Genomic DNA, 13,519 nt, shown 5'->3' with positions numbered 1-13,519 from the left:
TGTGCGGACAGCTCAGAACCTGGAGCCTGTTTTGGATTCTGTGTCTCCCCCTCTCTCTGCCTCTCCTCCGCTCACACTCTGTCTCTCTCTGTCTCTCTCAAAGATAAATAAACATTGAAAAAAATTTTTAAAAAACAATAAAATAATTGTCAAATTAAAAACCTCAAAAATTCTCAAATTTAAAATTATTTCACTTTTTCTAAATAGTGATTTATAAAACATCATGAACCAAGAAGAAAAGATTAACAAAACTTCAAAGATCCTGAAATTCAAAATATCCCAACTAAACACCAAGTCACATACATTTTTTAAATTGTTTGTTCAATCATTCATTAATATTGGATGCAGTTTTCAGATGCAGTTCTAAGAAATGAGCTTACAGTGAATAAGATGAAGTTGCTACCTTCACAGAACTTAATACATTTAGAGCCAAGGTAGGGCCCGGAAGGAGTTTATAGGGTGCCAGACAAGGCCTCACTGAAAAAGCAGCATTTATGCAGAGAATTGATGAAAGTTAGGGAGCAAGCCATCAGGAAATCTCAGGGAAGAACACTGAAGGCAGAGAAACAAGATGTGGAAGAGCCCTGAGGTAGAAAGTAGGATTGGCCTGTTCACAGAACAGCAAGGATGTTGGTTTAGTCAGAGCAGAATAAGCCAAAAGTGGAAAAGTGCGGGAAATAGGTTACAGAGAGGGGTGAGGGCAAATCTTATAAGGTCCTCTAGATACTGTAAGGACTCCAGCCTTGCTCTGAGATGGAAAGCCACTGAAGAGTTTTGAACAGAGGTTCAAAAGGATCTGATTTACATTGTAAGAGAAGATACTTACTGTTTTGTTAAAAAGATTGGGGCAGTGGCCGACGATCACAGTCAGAGAAGTGAATTAGGTTGTTATATCTAGGAAGAGAAATGATGGAGCCTGGATAGGAGTGGTACTAGCAAAGTGGTAGGATTGTGGATATATTGTGAAAGCAGAAGTAACAGGATTTATTGATGGACTGCATGCGGAAGTAGAGAGTAAAAAGGAGTTAAGGATGGCTCCAAGTTTTTTGGTCTAAGCAACTGGTTTAGGGTAGACAATACCACATAGTCTGTCAGTATTTTTGATAAATTTGCTGATTTGTTTGGCAAATTTATTTTTGGCATTAAGAACTTTTAGGGGAGAGATTTTGCTGAACTGACTGAGAACCAATTCTTAATATGAATCTTATTCCCCAGAGCTACTTTTTATCTTTTGGTATTATATTCTTTTCTGAAAGGCATTTTTTAAAAAAATTATAAAAGCATGCTCACTGCATAAAACTGAGAAGATATAATAAAAAGGGAAAAGAAAAAATATTCAGTCTTACAATAAGGAGAATCACTGATGACAGTTTGACAATGAATCCTATTTAATATCCATTTTGCAATATGTGGACCATTACAGAATAAGCACAGTCATAACTACATCACAAGCAATTTCTCACTATTTGAGCAAATACTTCACTACAGAGTATGACAAGCTAGATTTCTTTCTATGTGTTGAATTTCTGAGATTGCAAATGCTGATACTTTCATCTGTTCAGACACTGGCAAAAATCACTGCATTGTATGAATCAAGCAAGCTAAAATATTGTTCTTCTCTCTTTATTAAACAAAATAAAATAAAACATGGTAAGGCACAAAATTTTCATGAGTTGATTGGCTTCGATCAACCACCCACCAGTAGTTTATTGGAATTTCAAGCCTAAAATTTAAAGGGAAGTCAATACCCTCCAGCGTCCAGACTGCAAATTCAAACCTTACAAGTAACAGCAAACATTATGGTGTACCATTTGAGATTTAAAACGTAAAAAACAAAAAATCCCTTCTCTTAAGTATCCCTTACCAGTTAGCATCAGATCAATCAGCCTTATAGCTTATAGAGGCATTTTCTATGTTATTTTAACTACTTTCATATATTAATAATTATGATGAAGAGAGGACTTCACTGATCAAATCATTTTTTTGAGAGACAGAACACACACGTGAGCAGGGGAAGGGCAGAGAGAGAGGAACAGAGAGAATCTAAAGCAAGCTCCAGTCTCAGCACAGGGTCTAATGCGGGGCTCGATCCCACAATCCTGGGACCATGACCTGAGCTGAAATCACGAGTTGGATGCTCAACCGACTGAGCCACCCAGGTGCCCCTCTGACCAAATAATTTTGTCTAAATTGCCTAATTGGGAAAGCTATTTCCTTATGTAAGATTTTTAGAGCAAAAGGTGAAAAAATAAAAAACAAACAAAAAAACACCTGACAATTTGCTGGATGAAACGTTATTAAAAAGGGAGATGCAGTAAAGGAAAGCTAACTGACCTGTTAAGAACTGGTTAACCTATGAAACCAGCACGTACTAAGTATCAGTAGTATAGGGACAGTACAGCTTGATAGGATACATACTAAACCAGACTGTTTAGATTTGTACCCTAGTTCTGTCACTCCAACTACGTGATCTCGGGGATATGGCCATATCCACACCTAAATTTCCACATTCATACAATGGGGGTAATACTACTACTTACCTCTTAAAGTCGTTGTAAGAATTAAATAAGTTAATGCACCTAAATTGCTTGGAATAGTACCTGGAAGACGTTAATGACTTACTAATGTGAACCTGGCATTACACAACACACCAGAACTACAAAGAGGATTCAGAAAATTTCCTCACCAGCAGGAATTACCAAAAACACTACTGGCAGGTACATGAGCATTAAGATCCAACATATTTTAGACTAAATATTCTTGAACTTAGGAATCTACACTGAAGGGCTCCTTTAACATTTCTACATACACAGTTTCTTTATCTCGAGTTTAAACACCTAAATTAAAAGTTTCTCTTCTTGCTCAGGGTTGAAATGGCCAACACTGATCATCAAATAAATAAACAATTTAGTGTCAAGTTTTCAGAAAACATTTTTGTAAGTAATGTGAAATTTCAAGCTCTAGGAAGGATACAGAAAAAAAATCTTGAAACAGAGAAAAACTGTAAAAAAAAAAAAAAAAAAGAAACAGAAGATTCACTTCACAGAATTACTTCTTAGGGATCTAATTACTAAACTGCATCTTATAGTATGATATACATAAGTTTCTATCCAGAAATTCTAGGCTGTCCTTCCACCTTATGCATTAGGCTAATCACTACCAATCCTTCAAATCCAGCCCCAGCCTTAATAAAGCCTGCTCCAGCCAGAATTGTTCACTCCTTTCCTCTTTGCTTATGTGTTATGTATTACTACTGCCATCAATCCACCAACAATTTCTTCACTCAATAGTTTAGAGGAGTGCTGTCCAAGAAAAATGTAACGTGAGCCGTGTAAGTAACTTAAAACTTTCAGGAGCCATTTTAAAAATAACAAGTGAAATTAGTGTACTTTAATATAACCAAAATATTATCATTGCAAAATGTAAACAATTATTAATGGGATCCTTTATATTCTTTTTTACATACTAAACTGTCAAAACCTGGGATGTATTTTATATTGCATAACATCTCCATTTGGACTATCTACATTTTAAGAGTTCAACAAGCACATGTGGCTACTGGCTACTGTACTGGACAGTACAGATCTGGAGCCTAGATTATTCTATCATATGAAGTGTGGTCTATGGGTCAGCAGTATCAGCATCACCTAAGATTTTGTCAGAAATGCAAAATCTCAGTCCACCTCAAACCTACTAACACAGGGACTAAATTTAACAAGCTCCCCAAGGTGACCTGAATGCACATTAAAGACTGTGAAGTACAACATAACAAATTGCTACTGCCATTCAACTATCATGTGGTACTACGCCACTAATACAGAACACAATATTAAATAATAATGGCTTCTCCACAAATCATGTTTTCTCTACACTGTCCAACAGAACATTATGCAATAGTGGAAATACACCTATATTTCCCAAAATGGTAACCACCTGCCACATATGTCTATTGAGTACTTGAAATGTGGCTGGTGTAACTAAGAAACTGAATTTTAAATTTTAATTAATTTTATTCAAACTCAAAATAGCTAAATATGGCAAGTAGCTACCATGTTGGACAGCATAACTCTAGGGTGTTATTTACTACATCCCAGTATAATCTCTAGGAGACTCCTAGGGACAAATTTAGAAGGTCTAATCAAGACAATTTCTCTAATTACCTGTGCTTGCTCTCTCTCCTTTTAACCAACCATCATATTTACCACTTTATATCGGCTGAAACCAAATATAAAACCTATCTCTAGGGAAGCATAATAAAAGTTATAGCATGTGTTTTGAGTGTGTTACTATTACTCCAGCTTATCATCAATTATAGCATACATACCTGTACAGTCTTTTTTATTCTATGAGATGGACCTGGATACTCTGGAGAATATAAATCTGTGAGGAATAATGAGTTGATTAATGTTGACTTCCCCAGTCCAGATTCACCTAAAAGAAATGGTGGGGAGGAAATGTGTTAAATTCAGTCACTTTGTCAACCTTAAATATTCAACCAATACTATAATCAAACTTGCTTTAAGCAAGCAGTTCTTGGTGGAACAAAGAAGTAACGTTAGAAAACATACTATAAAGACTCCCAATTAGAATAAGTTCTTTGTCTTCATTTTGTTCTCTATCAAAGTAGACTAAAGTTTCCAACAATTCTTTTTAGATCTGTAAATTCTACAATCTGTGTTCTTTAAAAGTAATTTATCTAATACAATATTCTCCACTTTTAACAGTAACATATTCCTAGACACCAAAAGCTAGTCATGAAAGAAACATTCAAGTTGGATTATATATTGCTGCTTCAGTACAATAAAGCATAAAAGAAGTTAGGTGTAAACATTTATTAAGTCAATAATTAATTAATGACCCAAAAATAAATCATACACCTATAAAAAGTAGAAATCTGTTAATGAAAAGAAAACTTAATCACAATGTATCTTAACATAAAAGGGACCCACAAAAAGTATTTCCAACTTATTCACTCATATATCAATCAGCCTAAGTGTAAGGGGTACCTTTCCGTAAACCATATTCCAAAAACATCCTAGGTAATGACTTTTTTATAGTACTTCTGATTGAGGTAGGAGGCAGGAATGGAGGAAGGTAGGACACAACTTCCACTAAGATTGACATATGCTCCTTTGACTGTCCATGTCAAGTTTGGTATAACACACCAAATATATAGTTAATTTTTGCGAAAATATAAATAACTTCAAGATATACATAATACAAGGTTAAATAAATTAAAAATAATACTATAATTATTCATGAATACAGCAAAAGTTAAAGAATCTAGCAGTTAGCTTAATAGGCACCTTTAGCCTAAATAACTGATGTCAAAATATTAACCTTACTATTTCTGTCTAGGTTGATAGTTTTATAATGACTCTCAAGAAAGGTAAGATTCATTCTGGTTGTTGGGGCTTACAACAATGAGGGGATGTCATATGAATGAAGGGATGTCATTTTTTTCTAGATGTAAAAATTACAGAAATTTCTAAGACGAAGGAAAAAAAATCGTAGGTTCTTCATAACCGCTTCTTTCTTAACTCATATAATGAATAAAGGAGTAAAGACTCGAATAAAACCCAAGCACATGAGGAAAATTGGAAATATCTAGGCCTTGTAGACACTGCTGCCCTAGAGCTACCTGAATTGCCCAGCGATGGTCAACTCCACTGTGTTCTCTGACATTGCGATGGACAGCGAACCCTTGGGCTGCCATCTCTTTCGAGCTGCTTGCAGATAAAGTACCAAAGACAGCAGAGAACTTACATGCTCTGAGCACTGGAGAGAAAGGATTTGGTTATAAAGGTCCCTGCTTTCACAGGATTATTCTAGGATGTATGTGCCAGGATGGTGACTTTTTATGCCATAATGGCACTGGTGGCAAGTCCATCTAGGGGGAGAAATTTGATGATGAAAATTTCACCTTGAAGCACATGGGTCCTGGCATCTTATCCATAGCAAGTGCTAAACCCAATGCAAACGCTTCCCAGTTTTTCATCTGCACTGCCAATACTGAGTGGTTGGATGGCAAGCATGTTGGATAGCAAGTGGTTGGATGGCAAGCCTTTGGCAAGGTGAAAGAGGATATGAATGTTGTGGAAGCCATGAAACCCTTTGGGTCCACGAATGACAAGACCAGCAAGATCATCACTGCTGACTATGGACAAATCTAATAATATATAATTATATATATAATATATAATTATATAATATTAATTATAATATAATATTAATATATATATATTAAACACTTTTCTTATTTAGAAGCATAAATGAGAAATGAGTACTTGTATAAATATTTTGGGATGTTAAATGTAAAAGTACACTATATTAAAAAATTAACACTGCACTGACTAAAACTATGTTTAGACTTTATTTATTTATTTATTTAGTTAGTTAGTTAGTTAGTTTGTTTGGTGGTAAGGGGTAGAGGAACAAGAGGAAGTAGGACAAAATAAAGTAAAGATGAAGGGGGAAAAAAGCCTGAAAGGCAACACATCAAAATGTTAATAGTGGTTGCAGTTAAGATTTTTTTCTTAGCTTTCTACATTTCTCTGTGCTTTAAATTTCCTTCACTACCTTTATTTTACTTTTATAATTTAAAAAGCATTCTTGACTGGCATCAGCAAAACGACTAAGAAGTTCCAAACCCTCACAGAAACTGGATTAATTAATCCTACAGGAGCTCTGGAAAAAGTCAAAGATTTACGGCAACCAAGCAAATAAATGCCCAGTCGATACAATGCCATGAATAGTAAAGTTCATGTCATTTTCATTTGTTATTGCTTTTTTATCTATATGGTACATCTGGGTCTCAAGGAGATAGCAGCACAGTTCGACATCCTTCCCTCAAACCAGAAGGCATAGAACCAACTTTACTTAAAACATTCTAACCTCTCTAGGGTCTGCCAGAGGGTCTGGTCCCTGTCTTATCTAATTGCAATTTTAGGTGGAAGAAGCACTGGACTCCAATGCTGAAAGTTGAAAGGGGACTACAAACCCATGGGTACCTAGAGCAGAAAATTATGGGTGTACAGATAGACTACTTAAGGCCCTGAGGATCTGCTAGAGTGAGACACTTTGGACAATTAAGAAGTTAAAAGCAGCCATGTACACAGAGGGAATTGAGAAACCACAAATAGGTCCAGGCCAAACTTTAAGTGAAAGCTGATCTCTAGGCTCAGAACATGCCCAGCTAATCATCAGATGAATGCCCTGACATATAGCCAGTCTGCAAAGACTGGGAAGGTGACTGTTTCTCCAAATGCACATTTTCAACAACAAAAATCACAAGGCATGCAAAGAAGAAGAAAAAACAAAGCCCAGAGAAAGGAACAAAACAAATTCCCAGGAACCATGCCCGAAGCAGCACAAATATTGGCTTTACTTAGATGAGGACTTTAAAAATCAAGAAATTGTAAAAAGGAACCGAACAAAAATTCTGGAGCTGAAAAATACAATAATTGAATTGAGAAATTCACTAATGAGGTTCCATAGCAGAATTAAGCAGGCTGAAGAAAGAATCTGAAAACTTGAAGACAGGACAAATAAAATGACTGAGTCTAAGGAAAAGAAAGAAAAAAGAAGTAAACACAGCTTAAAGGATTCATGGGACACGATCTATGGACCAGTCATGGGAGTTTCAGGAAAAAGAATGAGGGGTGCCAGGGTGGCTCTCTTGGTTAAGCATCCGACTTCAGCTGAGGTCATGATCTCACAGTTCTTGAGTTTGAACCCTGCATCAGGATCTGTCGGTGCAGAGCGTGCTTCGGATCCTCTCTCCCCCACCTCTCTCTCTCTGACCCCTCCCCTGCTTATGCTCTCTCTTTCTCTCAAAAATAAACATTAAAAAAAGAAAGAATGAGAAAAGATCAGAGATAATGGAGGGGAAAAAAAAAACCAAAAATTTTTCCAAATTTGATGAAAGGCATAAAACTACAAATCCAAGAATCTCAACAAACTCATAGCAGGATAAGCACATGATGACCAACGCTGAGACAAACTGATGAAAGCCAAAGACAGAGAATCCTAAAAACAGCAAGAGAGGAGCAACATAACACACAGAAGGAATCCCCAGTAAGATTTTAGCCAATTTCTCAGTAGAAAACTCGAAGGCCTGATGGCAGTGTGATAATACAACTGTCAATTGAGAATTCTGTATCTGGCAAAACTGTGCTTAGAAACTGAAGAGGGGCACACCTGGGTGGCTCAGTTGGTTGAGCAACCAACTTCAGCATAGGTCATGATCCTGCAGTTTGTGAGTTCAAGCCCCGCGTCAGGCTCTGTGCTGATAGCTCAGAGCCTGGAGCCTGCTTCGGATTCTATGTCTCCCCCTCTCTCTACCCCTCCCCTGCTCACGCTCTGTGTCTCTCTGTCTCTCAATAATAAAGGTTAAAAAAAATTAAAAAAAAACAGAAATTGAAGTAGAAAGTAAAATATTCCCAGATAAACAAAAACTAAGGAAATTCATTAATTTCACACTCTATAAGAAATACAGAAGGGAGTCCTTCAGGTAAAAAGGAAAGGACCCTAGACAGTAACTCAGAGCCAAATGAAGATATAAAAATCTCCAGTAAAGGTAAATGCATGATCAAATATACAAACCAGTATTAATCATAATTTTGGTTTGTAATTCCATTTCATTTTATGTAACATTTAAGAGACAAATGAATAAAAAATAATTGTAAATCTATGGTAATGAGTACACAATGTTTAAAGACATAGTTTGTGACATCAATAATAAAGAGTGGGAGGGGCGCCTGGGTGGCGCAGTCGGTTAAGCGTCTGACTTCAGCCAGGTCACGATCTCGCGGTCCGTGAGTTCGAGCCCCGCGTCGGGCTCTGGGCTGATGGCTCAGAGCCTGGAGCATGTTTCCGATTCTGTGTCTCCCTCTCTCTCTGCCCCTCCCCCGTTCATGCTCTGTCTCTCTCTGTCCCAAAAAATAAAATAAACGTTGAAAAAAAAAAAAATAATAAAGAGTGGGAGAAGGGCTATCTACAAGTAGTTTAAGTATACAAATAAAATTAAGTTGGTATAAATTCAAATTAAATTATTATAACAGGATGCTATATATAATCTCTATAGCCACAAGGGAAATATCTATAGAATATACAAAAAAAAAAAAAAAAAGGAAATGAGAAAGAATTTATGTGGCACTACAAAAAAATCCACTGAACACAAAAGAAGGTAGTAAATGAGGAAATGAATATACAAAAGCTGTAAGACAGAAAAAAAACAATAAAATGACAAAAGTTCAGTTCTTCATTATCAGTAGTTACTTAACAAGTGGATTAAACTCTCCAAAGGCATACTGCCAAAATTGCTTAAAAAACATGATTGAACAATATGCTACCTGTAAGATACACACATGCACAGGTGAAAGTAAAAGTTTAATAAATATATTCTGTGTAAGCAGTAACCAAAAAGTGAGGTGACTATACTCATATCAGACAAAACAGACTTAAGTCAAAAAATGTTACAAAAAGAAAGGATATTATACATTGATAAAAAGGTAAACTCACAAAGTCAACATTAGAATTATAAACATATATACACCAAACACCAAAATATATGAAGCAAACACTGACAAAACTGAAAGGGAAAACAGTTTACAATACTAGTTGGAGACTTCAATACTTCACTTTCAGTAATGGATAGAAGGACCAGACAGGGGTGCCTGGGTGGCTCAGACAGTTAAGGGTCCAACTTTGGCTCAGCTTATGATCTCACAGTTCGTGGGTTCGAGCCCCATGTCAGGCTCTGTGCTGACAGCTCGGAGCCTGGAACCTGCTTTGGATTCTGTGTCTCCCTCTCTCTGTCCTTCCCCTCCTCCTCTGTCTCTCTCTCTCTCTCAAAAATAAACATAAAGGAAAAAAAAAAAAAAAAAGGACCAGACAGAAGATAAACAAATAAACAGAGGATTTGAGCAACGCTGTAAAACAAACGGACCTGAAAAACATAGACAAAACATCACACCCAACATCAGAACACACATTTTCCTCAAGTGCACATGAAACATGCTCCAAGACTGAACATAAAACCAAACAAGTCTTAATACATTTAAAAAGACTACACTCATACAAAGTATCTTTGCCCATCACAATGGAATGAAACTAGAAATCAAAAACAGAAGGAAAATGGAAAAATTAACAAATAGGTGAAAATTAAACAACACTCAAACTAATGGATCATAATAGAAATCACAAGGGAAATTAGAAAATACTATGAAACAAAAGAAAATGAAAACAACATACCAAAACTTAAGATACAGAAAAAATCAGTGCTAAGGAGAATTTATAACTGTAAACACACAAAAATAGATTTGAAATTAACAGTCAAATAAATCAAATCAAATAAATAATAGAAATACAGAGAAAACTCAACAAACCCAAAAGTTGGTTCTTGGTAAAGATCAACAAAATTAACAAAGCTTTAGCTGGACTGATTGAAAATAAATGAAAGACAACGCAAGTTACCAAAATCAGAAAAGGAAGTGTGGTTTACAAAATAAAAAGGATTATAAGAATACTATGGGGTGCCTGGGTGGCTCAGTCGGTTGAGCGTCCGATTTCGGCTCAGGTCATGATCTCATGGTTCGTAGGTTTGAGCCCCGCATTGGGCTCTGTGCTGACAGCTCAGAGCCTGAAGTCTGCTTAGCATTCTGTGTCTCCCTCTCTCTCTGCCCCTCCTCTGCTCATGCTCTTTCTCTCTCACAAAAATAAATAAACATTTAAAAAAATTAAAAAAAAAAAAGAATACTATGAACAACTGTATGCCAAAAAACTAGATAACCTAGATGAAATACAAAGATTAGAAATATACAACCAAGACTAACTCATAAAGAAACAAAATCTGAACAGACCTATAACCAGTAAACTGAATCAGTAATCAAAAACCTCCCTCAAAAAGAAAAGCCCTTACACCAAATGGCATCATTAGTGAACCCTACAACACGTTTATATCAGAAGTAACACCAATCATCCTCACACTCTCCCAAAAAACTGAAGAGAGAACATTTACAAACTCATTCTATTTGGCCAGCATTACCCTGATACCAAAGCTGGACAAACACACAAGACATTGGATTTGGCAATGATTTTTTGAACCTTTCCTTGAATCAAGACATGCAACAAAAGAAAAACAAACTGACCATCAAAATTTAAACCTCTGTGCATCAAAGGGAACTATCAGATAAGCCATAGGAGATATTTGCATATCATAAGTGTGATAAGGGATTAATATTCCCAGTACATAAAACTCCCACAATTCAAAAACAAAAAAAAAAATCCAATTTTAAAATGGGCAAAGGTCTTGACTAGACATTTCTCCAAAGACAATATACTAAAGGCCAATAAACACATTAAGAGATGCTCAACATTACTAGTCATCAGGGAAATGGAAATCAAAACCACAATAGTATCATTTCACGTCCATTACAATGGCTATTAACAAAAAACAAAAGAAAAACAAAAACAACACAAAAAACAGAAAAAAAGTATTAGTGAGGATGTACAAATTGAAGCCCCTAAGGCATTCTGGTGAGAATGCTAAATGGCACAGCCAATGTGGAAAATGGTATGATAATCCATCAAAAATTTAAACATATGATTACCATATGACCCAACAATTCTACTTCTATTACATATCCAGAATAACTGAAAGCAGAGAACTGAACATTTGTACACCAATGTGCACCGTTAATTATTCACAATAATCAAAAAGTGGAAACCCAAATGTCCATCAATGGATAAGTGGATAAACAAAGTATATATATGTATACAATGAAATATTATTTGCCCTTAAAAAGGAATGAAATTCTGATATATACTACAACACAGATAAACATTGAACATATCATAGTAAGAGAAATCGGTGAGACACAAATGGATAACTATTTTATGACTCCACTTACATGAGGTACCTACAACAGTCAAATTCAAGAGACAGAAAGTAGAATAGTGGTTAGAGGGGACTAGGAAGAATGAAGAGTTATTATTTAATGCATGTGGAGTTTCAGTTTGGGCTGATGAAAAAGTTCTAGAGATCAACAGTCGTTGGTGATAGCTGCGCAACAGTGTGAAAGAACTTAATGCCACTAACAGTAGCATGGGGTCAATGGCATGAGTTAATAATTGTTGAAGTTCCACTTCCATGTTTCGAGTTTTTAATATTAAGAGTAATACATGCATGTGTACATATATGTATGTGTTAGGTATACACATATGTGTATATATACTTTTTAATCTATTTTATAGTTCAACTATTACATTTTAATATTTATTTTTGATAGAGAGAGTCAAGTGGGGAAGGGGCAGAGAGAGGGGGAGACACACAATCCAAAGCAGGCTCCAGGCCAGAGCCCAACACAGGGCTCAAACTCAAGACCTGCGAGATCATGACCTGAGCCAAAGTCGGATGCTTAACCTACTGAGTCACCCAGGCGCCCCTCAACTATTACATTAAAAAAAAATTTTTTTAATGTTTTTATTTATTTTTGAGACAGAGAGAGAGAGCATGAGCAGGGGAGGGGCAGAGAATGAGGGAGACACAGAATCTGAAGCAGGCTCCAGGCTCTGAGCTGTCAGCACATAGCCTGACGCAGGGCTTGAACTCACGGACCATAAGATCATGACCTGAGCTGAAGTCGGACACTTAACCGACTGAGCCACCCAGGCGCACCTCAACTATTACATTTTAAATGCTCCTAATGTTTGTATAAATTCAACAATAAAAAGTAAATGTAGTTTTTCCTTAAATATCTTCCAAATAATTCCTGCAATTCTCAAAATATCCTGTTATCAGTTCAATGTGTATTTTCCATGCTTTCTCTTTCACATGGGTAAACATGAATGTATATATATGAATGGGTTAAATTCACAGATAAAAATTGACTCATTACATATTATACTGTAATTTCCTTTAAAAAATTTTTTTTAATGTTTATTTATTTTTGAAGGAGACAGAGACAGACCGAGAGTGGGGGGTGGGGGCTAGACAGAGACAAACACAGAATCTGAAGCAGGCTCCAGGTTCTGAGCTTTCAGAACAGAGCCCGACACGGGGCTCACTCACGAGCTATGAGATCATGACCCAAGCTGAAGGTCATGACCTAATGCTTAACTGACTGAGCCACCCGGGCGCCCCTGTAATTTCCTTTTTAAAAATGTAACATATCATGGCCATCTTTTTCAATCAAAACATGTTGAGCTACCTTAACTTAGTAAGTGTCCAATACTCCACACTATAGCCATAATTTATTCATCCCTTCCTTTTAACGCACATGCAAGATCGTTTTTTTTTGTTCCTATAAATAATGCTATAAAAATAAGTATCTATATATATCTTTAAGTACTGTTAACTTGCAAATTATATCTTTGTATACTGCTATTTCTATTTGTCACATAAACTCCCAGAAATTAGATTTTGGATTCAAAGAATATGTATATTTTCAATTCTGATAAACAGGATACTTTCTCCAAAAAGTTGTACCAGTTAAAGCTGAAGAAAACTCCTAAGATT

The 13,519-nt window shown here is 36.0% G+C and overlaps 1 protein-coding gene and 1 pseudogene across 4 annotated transcripts in view; one reads left to right on the top strand and one right to left on the bottom strand.

Moving 5' to 3' along the window:
• The window catches only part of SEPTIN7 (septin 7), a 119,087-nt gene that overhangs the window by 46,071 nt on the left and 59,497 nt on the right, over nucleotides 1-13,519 (bottom strand). For all 4 annotated transcript variants that reach the window (XM_030308223.2, XM_030308222.2, XM_030308225.1 and 1 more), the window contains one exon: nucleotides 4,325-4,431. In XM_030308223.2, the coding sequence (XP_030164083.1) occupies nucleotides 4,325-4,431 (107 nt within the window). The remainder of the gene's footprint in view (nucleotides 1-4,324; nucleotides 4,432-13,519) is intronic.
• LOC115509070 lies at nucleotides 5,645-6,173 on the top strand (annotated as a pseudogene).

This window comes from Lynx canadensis, chromosome A2 (genome assembly GCF_007474595.2).
Source record: "Lynx canadensis isolate LIC74 chromosome A2, mLynCan4.pri.v2, whole genome shotgun sequence".
NCBI classification, from domain to species: Eukaryota; Metazoa; Chordata; class Mammalia; order Carnivora; family Felidae; genus Lynx; species Lynx canadensis.
The sequence above is the reverse complement of the archived record's forward strand: the minus strand, read 5'-3'. Positions and strand labels throughout refer to the sequence as shown.